The 14,891-nt window shown below is 36.9% G+C and overlaps 1 protein-coding gene across 2 annotated transcripts in view; it reads right to left on the reverse strand.

Annotated features, from left to right (window-relative positions):
* Positions 1–7,634: 7,634 nt before the first annotated feature.
* The window catches only part of LOC127450821 (cytoplasmic aconitate hydratase), a 31,752-nt gene continuing 24,495 nt past the window's right edge, over positions 7,635–14,891 (reverse strand). For both annotated transcript variants that reach the window (XM_051715210.1, XM_051715218.1), the window contains exons 17-21: positions 14,271–14,413; positions 13,984–14,131; positions 13,623–13,745; positions 10,160–10,345; positions 7,635–9,905 (exon numbers count right to left, since the gene is read on the reverse strand). In XM_051715210.1, the coding sequence (XP_051571170.1) occupies positions 9,783–9,905; positions 10,160–10,345; positions 13,623–13,745; positions 13,984–14,131; positions 14,271–14,413 (723 nt within the window). In that variant the 3' untranslated portion in view covers positions 7,635–9,782. The remainder of the gene's footprint in view (positions 9,906–10,159; positions 10,346–13,622; positions 13,746–13,983; positions 14,132–14,270; positions 14,414–14,891) is intronic.

Raw genomic sequence — 14,891 nt, forward strand, 5'->3', positions numbered from 1 at the left:
ATTTGTGGACTTTTCAGACAGTCCCTTACCACACCATCCACAGCACGTTTTAGCACAATGTGTGGACTACCCACCATAGGCAAATTTTCCAACTTATATCAATGTTAAATTGGCAATCTGGAACGATTTCACCGTGACGCCATCTGACCAGCTTAAATACGGGACAAATTATCTTTAAATACGGGACGATCCCGTATTTTACGGGACGGGTGGCAACCCTATGTGTAGATGACATTAAGCAATGGTCCGAGGTTAGTTAAGTTGGTATAATTAATTATTCTGAGTTGTTATGACAACCAACAGTGGCACAACTTGAGCATTAAATTAATTTTTACACCAAGTAACACTTAAATGGTTGTTGTTCTCCTCTGGATCGCTAATTTTGGCTGTTTTTACTCACCGTCTCGAGAACAGAAATACAAAACAGGCAATTAGAATCATCATGGCACTGCCCAGTGGTTGCTCAAGAAAACTGTGGACAGCCTTAGCAACCATATTAAACAGAGGGACATCATATCATATCCACAATATTCTCAGCGAGTCCACTGTATTTCGCAAGGTGGGCGGAATTTCCGGTTGGCTAGCGGACGTGCGTTTTGTGTGTAGCCGGTCACTGCTTGCTTGCGTGTCATGCGGTTAGATTCTTGAAAGATGTCTTTAAAATATCCTGGACAGTGTGTGCAGTTCATGTTTATCCTAATAATCAAGCGAAACTAAAGTTTTATCTAAAACAGCAATGTTATGTTCAGAAACCACTCGCAAAGCACAGCGCTCCAGTCCCAGATGCTGCTTCTTCCATCCGCTGCCTACAGAAGGACTGACTTACAAACAACTGTTTGAAAAAGCTTGGAATAATTTGTTTGTGTGCTCTTTTAAACAGCAGGAATTACTTATATTATCCACCTTTATGGTCTGGCTACGATAGACGTCAAGAAACGAAGCGCAATGAATTACATATAAACGATAGCATTATTGTGCTAACAGGTGCGTGAACATTTGATGAAAGTTCATTAGAAATTTTGAGAGTTTGTTCATTTCTATTCAGCGTTGGCCTTTGTGAATGCGTCACATGTTTTGAATGACATTATTACTGAGTATAGAAAGGAACGGTGTTTTTCCTGAACTGTCTGTGAGTAGTGACCATGTATTCAACTGTTTTCATGCTGTGATGCTGAATGGATAAATTCTACAACTGAAGGCCATAATAATTAGATGAGACATGTACAGTACTGAGATGTTTTATCACATTTGAAATTAATTGTATTGTAATTTTCCTCTTTCCTGCATTTTTCCTGCCTGCAATTCACTTTCTTTTGAGTGTCTTTGCAGTGTAGGGCTTTACTGGTTGTTTAGATCAGTGTTACTATCAGAAATAATTAATAATTATTTCTGTAGTTATTAATCAATATTTAAATTAATTAATTGTATCTAACTCATTAAAACCTCATATGGGACTCCAGTAAATGTAGTGTGCTACGTTTAGGAGCAAGTTTGGTTATTAGCAATAATTAATAATTATCAAAGATAATTATTAATTATTAAAATAATTAGAACATTGATGAGAATCAATGTTAGCTTTTTTAAATCCTTTAAATCAACAATTATCAAAGATAATCGTTAATTGTTAACATCGATGAAAAATGTATTAAAATTAACACTAGCTTGTTGATCATTCAAATTCAATCAAAGATAATTATCAATTATCAAAAATCAATAGAATATTAATAAGGATTAACATTGACGGGGCACCACCCTGGAATCAGGGACTAATAACCGAATATTAAAACAGTCTCAATATTAGATTGTTTTCTTAGGAAAATCGACATCCGAAGAATATCGATTTTTGGGAAAAAAACAATGAATGAAGGTTTGAATCCGAGCACTGACATCCCGTCAGCACGACACAGGCGTATGCAAAACAAACCAAAACACTTCTCTTTGAAATATAAACAAAAGTTTATTTATGCAGTAATATCAATTCATAATTAATACAATGCAGTCAAGAAATTTCCGACTTACAACTACAAACTAAACAGTGATATGATTAGATATGGAAATAAAAATAATTCTATAACACATAAGGTGTGTGTGTGACAGTGTGTGTGTGTGTGTGTCAGTGTGGTTAGTGAGAGAGAGAGAGAGAGAGAGAGAGAGAGAGAGAGAGAGAGAGAGAGATAGAGATGATTCAGTTTACAATGCCCGAAAGCTGATTTCGCGATAGCTGGAGATAAAGCAGCCGTGTTCATCACTCAGAGACGCGGTTTTACGAGTGGGGCTTGTAAAAGTCCCTTGTTATTTGACTCTTTAATGGATGAACTTAGTTGCTGTCTCACCCGCGTTGGCGAAAATGCACAACAGTCCAATTTGGTTGGACCACAATACAGCAAAACAAATTTGTGATAATTAATACCCTGAGTATTAATAATGAGCGGACATGGCGGTCCGTAAACTGTACAAGCAAAAACCTTGAAACACAAGAATAACACACTATAATATTCTATCTCTGCCCAGACGTAAACCTCTTACTTGAATCGCACGAGGACACAGGTAGAATGTGTTTTCCTCCGTCCTTTAACTCTGACCCGGTTCCTTGAGGCTCGGGTGATGACGGGGCCGTTTCCTCACGCTGTCGGCAGGCGGTACGGCTGTTGATTCTCGGCAGGCTGGCGGAGAACTCAGAAATGTCGACTTGATTGAAGATGGAAGAGAAATCTTTAATCTCTTCACTTCTGTAGGCCAACGGATGAAGATGCGAATTGCTCGGCGGTCTCCTTCGGATCCGTTAGAGTGTTCAGTTGAACACAGAGTAATCTCAACTCGTCCAGCGAGATGGAGATCGTATGGCTACAGTTTCAAGTCGGACATTACTTCCTTAAGCCACGAGGTTGCACCGGAGAGCAGCAAAAAGCTACGTCCGTATTCGGTGAACAAAGTCGCTGGAAGCCACTTTGGAAGCATTTCAGAATTATTTGAAGTCCTGATGATGTCATGTTTGAGGGACGTTCTGTTGTGTGCCTCATCCAATAGGAGTTGAGAGCTCGATCCTTTAGAGGGCAAGGCTTCATGGATCTGTAGTCTGTTTTGGACTCCCTTTGTTTGATTTTGGCGCGATTTTTATCAGTAAGATTTACGACTTAGAAGGTGGGGGCTTAAGTTATGTTTTTACGACTGTGTTAGGCCTGCCTTTGTCTTCTATCTGAATACATGAGGCCCAACAGCAGAATGTGCTTGTCTTCCCTTAAGGGGAAAAGGTGATTTGGGAAACAGTGTGGACATTAATTTAGCATCAATTAAATGTATATTTGCTAGTGCTTTTAATAATGCATACTGTTTTATAGTTGCATGTAGTTATTTTTGTACGTTACAGTTTATTGTGTGGCTGCTAATACATCGTTATTTCCTATACAAGAACAATAAATTCAATTTATCAACAGAATCAGTTGTTCAGGCAACACTAAAACATTTCATGTAGGTTATAGCATTTATATATGGATATTATGTACAGTTGTGCTCAAAAGTTTGCATACCCTGGCAGAAATTTTGGCATTTATTTTGAAAATATGACTGATCATGCAAAAAAAACGAAAACTGTCTTTTATTTAAGGATAGTGATCATATGAAGCCATTTATTATCACATAGTTGTTTGGCTCCTTTTTAAATCATAATGATAACAGAAATCACCCAAATGGCCCTGATCAAACGTTTCAAGGAGCACAATACGACGATACTTGAACAAAAATGAGCTGCACGGTCGAGTTGCTAGAAAGAAGCCAATGCCACAAAAAAGCCTGTTTACAATATGCCCGACAACACCTTGACACGCCTCACAGCTTCTGGCACACTGTAATTTGGAGTGACAAGACCAAAATAGAGCTTTATGCTCACAACCATAAGTGCTATGTTTGGAGAGGGGTCAACAAGTATTGTGCTCCTTGAAACAACCACACCATCTTTTTCCAGAGCAGCCTGTATTTCTCCTGAGGTCACCTGTGGGTTTTTCTTTGTATCCCAAACAATTCTTCTGGCAGTTGTGGCTGAAATCTTTCTTGGTCTGCCTGACCTTGGCTTGGTATCAAGAGATCCCCAAATTTTTCACTTCTTAATAAGTGATTGAACAGTACTGACTGGCATTTTCAAGGCTTTGGATATCTTTTTATATCCTTTTCCATCTTTATAAAGTTCCATTATCTTGTTACGCAGGTCTTTTGACAGTTCTTGTCAACTCAGTATCTAGCCTGCTCAGTGCATCCACGTGAGAGCTAACAAACTCATTGACTATTTATACACAGGCACTAATTGCAATTTAATAAGCCACAGGTGTGGGAAATTAACCTTTAATTGCCATTTAAACCTGTGTGTGTCACCTTGTGTGTCTGTAACAAGGCCAAACATTCAAGGGTATGTAAACTTTTGATCAGGGCCATTTGGATGATTTCTGTTATCATTATGATTTAAAAAGGAGCCAAACAACTATGTGATAATAAATGGCTTCATATGATCACTATCCTTATATAAAAGACAGATTTTTTGCATGATCAGTCATATTTTCAAAATCAATGCCAAAATTTCACAATTTCTGCCAGGGTATGCAAACATTTGAGCACAACTGTATTTAAACTAATAATTAAATATAAATTAATAAATTATAAATTATAAATTATAAAGCTAGTTTGATCTTACTACACATTCATCTCCCACAAAATAATTGTATTTTATCCAAAAAGCAGCAGGATGACAGTATCATAGCCTGAGTCCTGTATTACACGAGCATCCTGCTGTCTGGACCTCCCCTGAATCTGCAGTAAGTACATAATCTCGGTACAACAAACTCTTCAGGTTCTGAAGGTTCTAGACTCAATATTTGCTTTAAAATAAACATAATTATCTACAGTTCTCAAAACATGTCCAACTTTACATCTGTGAAGGCGCTAATAGGCTACATAGCTTTTCAGGTTAGTCTGCTCAGGTTCTTCCATTGATGGATTAAAAACTCAACAAAATAACTAAAATGCTTCTATTTGTGATATTTGGCCATCATCCCGAAACCCAAAATCATTAACAGATAGGTGAGGAAGACCAATATCGTCTCGCTATAATTCTGCGATCACTTGTTCTCAAGTTTCCATCATTTTTAACGCTGCATTAGTACATAACATAACGACTGTTTACGCTTTACCAGAAGTTCTGCCCACATCGCCTGCAAAGTTCATGGGACTCAGGAATATTGTGGATAAGTTGCAGAAAAACAAACAGCCACTAAGTTCGAAGTTCAGTGCGAATTTTAAATGGTTAACATTAGACAAGACAAAACTATCACATGCATTTAAATAAGTTGTTTACTGCTTTGTCGATTAATATTATAAGGGAGGTGATGTAACATCACAGCTTCCAGTGTATGAATGGGTATTTTTACTCCTTTTTTTTTTTTTTTTTGTCCTATACAACTGATAGACCAATTTACTATACAGTATATTCCATACAGCTAAATATACGATATGTAACACGATTTGTCACTTCTTTTATTTAACTTCGTATCATTAATTAATTCTGCAGTTAGTTTTTAATAATTTAGAATGTTTAACTATAGATAGATGTTTAAGCTTAAATTATCAAGATGTGTGTTTGTGTATCAAACTTAATATCAAGACATTAAAAGTCATGTAAATTACATGTATATCTAAAAGAATGTTATTTCAAATTAACAGTTAGAACATAGTTTACCCAAAAATGAAAACTCTCATAATTTACTCACTCTCATGCCATGCCAGATGTCTATGACTTCTGCAGCACACAAATGAAGATTTTTTAGAAGAATATTTCAGCTCTGTAGGTCCATACAATGCAAGTGAATGGTGACTAATTCCTCCCCTATGGAAATGAACAACTGTTTAATTGAACTTTTACAAATACTTTTTTTTTTTTTTGCATATAAATGGGGGATTCTGTAACTATATGCACTTGACCAGGTTTTTTTTTTTTTCAGTATAAAAATAAACATTTTCATATGGTTTTCTTTCTATCTAAAACTGAATTTCTTCACATTCCAGCTCTATGCAATAATGTATTTATTTTCCACAGCATTCTCAGAAAAGTCTGAAATAGTTAATTACAAAAAAGTACATATGCTCTCATGGGAAGTGGTGGTTGTTAAAAGTATGACTGGGTGGTCTATTGGTAACATATTCCCCTCTTGTATAAGAGGCCCTGGGTGCTAATCTGCTGGAAAGCAACTTTATATTTTAATAAACAAAAATTACATCCGCAACTCAGGCGACACATTTGTTTGCATTTTTCTTTGCAATTCGACTGGAAAGGAGCACGAGCTGTGGAACACAAACAAAATCTCCAAAAGATTTGTTTGACATTTTCCAGTTCTAAAAGAGAAACTTATTTAAACGGCAGCTAGTTTTTTTTTGTTTGTTTTTTTTTTTTCAACACAAACACTTTTTAGTTCACAAATTATTATTAATGTCAATTAATTAAGTCATAATAATGGAATCTAAGATTTAAAGTAATATGTGCCTTAACATGAACTTCTGTCAAAATATTACTGTATCCTTGAAACATGGGATGCTATATGAAAAAGTAGACAACAGGATTTCTTAATTATAATATAATAATAATAATAGGGCAGAGGCTATTTGCACTAAATGTAAATAGATACATCTTTGCATTTAGTGCAAATAAGCATCACTGCAGTGTGTTTATTTATAGTCCAACAGACACTCTACACCAACCTCTAAACCTAATCCTAACCTTCTCTTACAAAAATTAATCATGGTTTTAATACAGTTACCACAGTATCACCATGGTGTTTTACCATATTACTATAGTAACACCATGGATAATTCCATTAAAACTATGGCTTCTGCCAAAAAACATGGTTACTACAATATTACTTTAGTAAAACCATGGTTAATTTTACCCGTTCTCTAGAGAAACCTTTCTCTACACACTCCGACCTTCATCGTGACCAAATTACTGCGAGGAAACCAACCTTTACATTCATTTTATTTATTATTATAAGTAGTATAAAAAATTGGAGACAGGAAACAGGATGCGGAAAACTGGGTCAAAATGTGGATTAGAACCCAGGTCATCCACATGGAAAAAGTACATCCATACCGTCTTACGTGACGAGAGAGGGATCCCTTCCAAAGTCTCTCTAGCAAGTCAGTTCACTGTCCGCCATCTTTGGAATGCTCCCGGGAGGATATTTCCAGTCATGACAGTGCAGCTTCTATTTACTTGAATGGGGGAACACTGAAATCTAAAAAATTGTTTGCCATGCTTACGTTTAAATGACATATTTCAAATCAGCAGTGAAATCAAACAACACTGGCATCATAAATTGGGCTTCCTTACCTCATATTACCCACATATGGCATGAGGGTGAGTAATTGAGAGAATGTTATTTTTGGTTGAGCTATTGCTTTAATTTTGGATACCAAAACACAGAGCAGGAAAATATCATTTAGGAACAAAGTATTTTTTAAAATTTTTTATTACACAAGAACTAAAAGTTATTTGATAGTGTATTATAAAATAAGTTGCCATCAAATATCACTTTCTACAACAGAAGTTAAGATTAATTATGCTGCAAATATAAAAAAACAAAACAAATAAACATGTATTAGAAGTTTTCCAATGAACATTTATTTGAATAAAGTCAGATTTTCACAACATTGAAAATATGCCTGTAGGCCTAACGTTATTAAAATAGAGGTTAATCTACTGAAACACAATAGTGTGGCATTCTGCGTTTGAAAAATTATGAAAAGCTGTAAAAGTTTTTATTAACTTTAGGATATTACAGAACATGTGGTTAAAGTTTACAAAACCAGCAATGAATTTCTGTTTCGCTCCACAGAATGGGGAAAACTGGTCTGATTTTAACTGACAGGACTGCGTTATTTGTTTATGAATAATGTCATAATGGCTCTGTTATTTTGGTTGCGTCAAAGAAAGTGGTATTCTAAATATTACTAATTTAATTAAAGATTCAGGATTACTTACAGAGATGCACATTCATATCGCAGAGACTGAAGCCCTTAATCAGAGATGAAAGGATTCATTCTACAATAATGATTTTTTTTCTCTTACACACTATAAGTATTCAACAATATCTTCAAGTCTTAATATACTCTGAAACTCATAAGAACTCACGCAAAAGCAGTTACATTTTCCTTAACTGTTATTACCACTATGTGCAGTTTAGTAAAGTACAGTTTGCACAGTACAGAAAAGAGTATGCATTTGACACCTGATTTTGAGCACCTTTTAGTTATTACATTTACTCAGGATCAGCAAGATCAACTTTGGATGGATTTTGTTTTCCTTCATGAGAATAAGCACTTTGCACAGGAATGCCTTACATATTTCATGATGAATAAAAACAGACAACAAAGTGTGAACATACAAGTAATTAAACTGGAATGGTAAGTACAGAGACTTTCTTCTGGTGGTTATGTACACAACACAAAATATAGGCACTTCCAAATGTATAGTACATATCCTGCAGCTTATTAAAGAGTAAAGTCCATATTATTAAAATAATCTAATGGACTGTTTGCTTTAAACTATGGAATGGGTAACACATGGTCTTTCATTATTTTATTTATTTTTTCCTCCCCAATTTGGTATGCCCAGTTCCCAATGCGCTCTAAGTCCTCATGGTGGCATAGTGACTTGCCTCAATCTGGGTGGCGGAGGACTAATTTCAGTTGCTGCGCATCTTATCATGTGGCTTGCTGAGCACGTTACCGTGGAGAATAGCGTGGGCCTCCACACGTGCTACGTCTCCATGGTAACACGCTCAACAAGCCATGTGATAAGATGCACGCATCCACGCACAACTCACCATGCGCCCCACCAAGAGTGAGAAGCACACATTATAGCGACCATGAGGAGGTTACCCCCTGTGAATCTACAATCTAGCAACTGGGCCAATTTGGTTGCTTAGGAGACCTGGCTTGTGTCACTCAGCACGCCCTGGATTCGAACTCGTGACTCCAGGGGTGGTAGTCGGTGTCAATACTCGCTGAGCTACCCAGGCCCCTATTGTCTTTCATTATGTAATTTATCAGTAATGGATAGCCATTACTTGACTCTTCATAATGAAATAATAATAATAATAATAATAACAACAACAATAATCTATACATCTTAAAAGTAAAAAAAATAAATTCAGATTCAAAAATTCTATACTTTTTTATAATCACAGGGCATACTTTGCACAATTTTATCTGTAAAGAACTTGTCCAAGTTCAGTGTCATTACAGTAATTAATAAAATTATTGTTCATTTATAAATTGGATTGGAAAACATTATAAATGGATACTGACAAACAAAGAGTAAAGCAAAAATGGGACTGCGGTTTGGCAGTGCTGGGCAAGGGTTAGAATGGAGAAGGTTAAACTTGTTGACATTTAATGCTTTCAAACTTCCCATTCAATCCCATTGAACCTACACCAAACCAATACAGCCATTTGATGCATAACACCAAAATAAAAACAGAATTTGATATAGATGAAATCCCAGATGTTGAAAATTTTGCATTAAATATGCTGAATAAATGAGTATGCATGACATGTTAATGTTGACTTTAAATCCTACATTTATCAGCAAACATTATACTAAAATCCAAAAAGTTAAGATGTTTTTGTTTTGTTTTTTTAAAACAGACAGGACAAAAAAAAAAAAAAAAAAAAAAAAAAAAAAAAAACATGCAGATGGTGCATATGTGTGTTTAGTTCGAGAACTTCGTGGAGAAAGCATTAAATTAATTTCGATTTTCAGACATTTTGCGAATCATGTAGTTGAGGATGCCACCATGATGGAAGTAAGTGAGCTCCACATCCGTGTCGAACCTCATTTTAGCTTGAAATGCTTTACCAGTGTCCAGCTGCAGAGATGAATGACAGTACATCATATTTAATCACATGGAACAGATAAAATCACATAGAGATACAACATTTAAGGCACCTTTTGAAAAGCAATCATATTGCAAGTTTTTATCTCCCACAAAATCTATCCTCCCTCTTAGCGACTATAATATTTAAATATATAGATTAATTTTGAATTTCCTCAGAAATCTAGTGAGTTAGTATTCTTTTCACAAAAATGAATGTATCTTCAGAATACAGAGTCAAGCAATACCTTGATGTCCACGGTCATTCTGGGTGTGAGCTGTGGGGGGATGACCACAGTGTATCGCTCGCGGCCAGTGAGCCCGAGGCTTTCAGCTGTTTCACCAGGAAGGTACTCTAGAGGGATGATACCCATGCCCACCAGATTACTGCGGTGAATTCGCTCATAACCCTCTGCGAGCACAGCTTTAATGCCCTGAGGGAGAAATGGAATAACAGAACCACTGAGAATGAAGCACACTAGCCTTTTTTAATACATCCTGAGAGAAAGATTGACATTCATGTAGAAAACAACATATTGGCTGAGATATCTCGCATACAGACATAATTGAAAAATCTCATTGAAACTGCACAAAGATGTTCTGTAAATCTGTAAATTATGATGGAAGTGCACAACACACCCAAATTAGCAAAGCAAATAAAAGCTGAAAACACAACGAAAAAGCCACAGCACAACGGAAATAAGTCTCAATGCAACAAAATTAAGCCACAACACAGCAAAAATCAACAGAAAATAAATATTTTTTAAGCAATTTATTTTTAGTCGTGTGGCAGTCTGACTTAATGCATGAGAGATCATGAGGCTGCTTGGAAGATGCAGAGAGCAACTCGTCCCACTGCAAGTCACTACAAGAGTTCCCCAGTCAAACCGCCACAAGAGAGCGCTGACCTGGGAACCGAGCAATTCACCTGAGCATTTCAGCACCTGTGTGGGTGCTACAGCCTCCATACAGCCCATTTTTGCAGTAGCAGGACAGCTTATAAGAGCTGCCGGTAAGCAAGAATAGCTGCATGTACTGTGACGTCATTTTCGCAGCATTGCCCGGTACAGATTCAAGCAAATGTTGAAGTTATGTGCATGGAGTTCTGGTAGAAACCCAACCAGGTATTGGCCAGAGCACTTACAGGAATATTCCGGGTTCAATACAAGTTAAGCTGAATCGACAGCATTTGTGGCATAATATTGATTACCATAAAAAAATAATTTTGACTTGTCCCTCAGTTTCTTTAAAAAACAAAAAAAACTGGGTTATAGTGGAGGCACTTACAATGGAAGTGAATGGGGCCAATCTGTAAATGTTAAAATACTCACAGTTTCAGAAGTATAGCCACAAGACATAAATAATATGCATGTTAACATGATTTTAGTGTGATAAAATCGCTTACTAACCTTTTCTGTGTAAAGTTATGGCCAATTTTACAACTTTGTTGCCATGACAATGCAATGTCAATAAACCCTAAAACGACTGTAGAAATGACGTTTTAAACAACTTTACAACTCAAATAATACATGAGTTTTAACAGAAGAATTAATGCTTTTATAAAATTATAAACTTCAGATTTCTGCCTTTAAACCATCCAAAAATTGGCCACCTTCAGTTCCACTGTAAGTGCCCAACTGTAACTTAGATGAGTTGAAATTATTTTTTTCGATTGAGCTTAACTTGTATTGAACCCGGAAAATGTATTTCACGACAATACAGCTAAAGTCAGTTTACATACACTTTGGTTGAAGCCATTAAAATTCATAACAATTCCAGTGGGTCAGAAGTTTACATACACCAAGTTAACTGTGCCTTTAACCAGCTTGGAAAATTCCAGAAAATGATGTCAAGCCTTTAGACAATTAGCCAATTAGCTTCTGATAGGCTAATTGGAGTCAATTGGAGGTGTACCTGTGGATGTATTTTAAGGCCTACCTTCAAACTCAGTGCCTCTTTGCTTGACATCATGGGAAAATCAAAAGAAACCAGCCAAGACCTCAGAAAAAAAAAAAAAAAAAAAAGAAAAAAAAAAGTGGACCTCCACAAGTCTGGTTCATCTTTGGGAGCAATTTCCAAATGCCTGAAGGTACCACGTTCATCTGTACAAACAATAGTACACAAGTATAAACACTATGGGACCACGCAGCCATCATACCACTCAGTAAGGAGATGCATTCTGTCTCCTAGAGATGAATGTAGTTTGGCGCAAAAAACGCAAATCAATCCCAGAACAAAAGCAAAGGGCCTTGTAAAGATGCTGGAGGAAACAGGTAGACAAGTATCTATATCCACAGTAAAACTAGTCCTATATCGACATAACCTGAAAGGCTACTCAGCAAGTAAGAAGCCACTGCTCCAAAACCACCATAAAAAAGCCAGACTACAGTTTGCAAGTGAACATGGGGACAAAGATCTTAGTTTTTGGAGAAATGTCCTCCAGTTTGATGAAACAAAAATTTAACTGTTTGGCGATAATGACCATCATTATGTTTGGAAGAAAAATGGTGAGGCTTGCAAGCCGAAGAACACAATCCCAACCGTGAAGCATGGGGGTGGCAGCATCATGTTGTGGGAGTGCTTTGCTGCAGGAGGGACTGATGCACTTCACAAAATAGATGGCATCATGAGAAAGGAAAATTATGAGGATATATTGATGCAACATCTCAAGACATCAGCCAGGAAGTTAAAGCTCGGTCGCAAATGGGTCTTCCAAATGGACAATGACTCCAAGCATACCTCCAAAGTTGTGGCTAAATGGCTTAAGGAAAGAAAAGCCAAGATATTGGAGTGGCCATCACAAAACCCCGACCTCAATCCGATATAAATTTTGTGGGCAGAACTGAAAAGGCGTGTGCGCGCAAGGAGGCTTACAAACCTGACTCAGTTCTGTCTGGAGGAATGGGCTAAAATTCCAGCAATTTATTTTGAGAAGCTTGTGGAAGGCTACCCAAAATGTTTGACCCAAGTTAAACAGTTTAAAGGCAATGCTACCAAATACTAACACAGTGTATGTAAACTTCTGACCCACTGGGAATGTGATGAAAGAAATAAAAGCTGAAAAAAAATAATTCTCTCTTTTTTTTTTTTTTTTGTGGATCTTATTGATTTTGTCGTGTTCATTTCATGTTGTGGCTTATTGCAGTTGTGTTTTCAGCTTTTATTTGCTTTGCTAATTTGGATGTGTTGTGTACCCCTCTGCCACCATAGTAAATTTCTTTAAGATTTTTTTTTTCTCCCCTACAAATAGTATTCAGGCAGATATTGCTTGTTCTGTCCAATAATGTGTCCTAAATGTGCATTCTTCTACATGAGAAAGTAAATTATTCATTTCAAATGTCTAAATGTATCAGCAGTGTAATGTATGACTTTGTTCAAACCAAGAATACTGCCCATGAATTATTAAAAAAGAAAATTATGAAAATTATTAATTATTACTGAATGTCCTAATTAAGTGTCTGACGTGGTCTTCTGCTGTTGTAGCCCATCAACCTTAAGGTTCGACGTGTTGTGCATTCTGAGATGCTATTCTGCTCACTACAATTCTGATGGCTGATGTGAACATTAACTGAAGCTCCTGAGTCTGCATGATTTTATGCATTGCACTTCTGCCAGACTATTGGCTGATTAGATAATCACATGAATAAGTAGGTGTACAAGTGTTCCTAATAAAGTGCTCAGTGAGTGTAGATGTTGATGTAAAGGTCTCACCAGCAGAAAGGGTCCTTTGGCAGCCCAATCCCTGGAGCTGCCTGATCCATACTCTTTACCAGCCAGAACCAAGAGAGGTAGACCAGCCTGCTGATATTTTTCTGCTGCATCATACACATCCATCTGTTTGTTTATAAAGAAACAGAGGCAAACAATAAAACTCATAATACAATAGTATAAGTAAAATCACCGCTGTGACAAAGTATACTTTGGAAAGGCTACAAATTTCAATCTAATTTAATATTAATAATATAATGGTATCAAAAGTAAGACAACATTCTTCAAAGTTCCTCATCAATTATGTGACTCTTTATATGTATCTAAATTGAGAACTTTGTTTTTAAAGATCAAAGTCTCATACCGTCTCCCCTGTAGGAAGGTAAATTGTGGAGGGTGCCTGCTTGTTTAGAAACTTGTTAAAGAGGCGGATGTTGGCAAATGTGCCTCGAGCCATGACTGCGTCGTTGCCTCGACGAGAACCATACGAGTTAAACTCTCTCGGAGATAGTCTAGGAATAAAAAACATTTGTAAAAGAATATAAAATATTCTTGCCAAAAAAATTAAATGAATACCTCATACTGTAGACACCATTAAAAACTAGAATGTGCTTTGATACTTAAGGGAGCATGCGAGTGTCAATGTCTTACCCACGGCCAGTTAAGTAACGAGCAGCAGAGCTGTTACGTGCAATGTTTCCAGCAGGTGATATGTGGTCTGTGGTCACAGAATCTCCCAAATTGAGCAGTACATATGCATCTGATATGGACTTTGGTGGCAGGAGCTCCCGGGTCTAGAAGTTTATAAGCAGCAAAGCAACTGATATATACGTTCTAGCACGCACGCACGCACACACACTGCATTCAGAAAGTATTCAGACCCCTTCATTTTTTTTCACATTTTGTTATGTTGCAGCTCAGTTGTTAGTTGAAGCACCTTTGGCAGCAATAACAGTCTCAAGTCTTTTTGGTATGATGTGACAAGCTTTGCACATCAGGATTTGGGGATTTTCTGCCATTCTTCCCTGCAGATCCTCTCAAGCTCTCTCAGATTAGATGGGGACCATCTTTGGACAGCCGGTCTATTCAGAGATGTTCGATTGGGTTCAAGTCCGGAATCTGGCTGGGCCAATCAAGGACATTCACGGAGTTATCCATAAGCCACTTTTGTGTTGTTTTGTCGGTGTGATTAGGGTCATTGTCCTGTTGGAAGGTGAACCTTCAGCCCAGTGTGAGGTCCTGAGCACTCTGGACCAGGTTTTCATTCAAGAT

This window comes from Myxocyprinus asiaticus, chromosome 2 (genome assembly GCF_019703515.2).
Source record: "Myxocyprinus asiaticus isolate MX2 ecotype Aquarium Trade chromosome 2, UBuf_Myxa_2, whole genome shotgun sequence".
Taxonomy (NCBI): Eukaryota; Metazoa; Chordata; class Actinopteri; order Cypriniformes; family Catostomidae; genus Myxocyprinus; species Myxocyprinus asiaticus.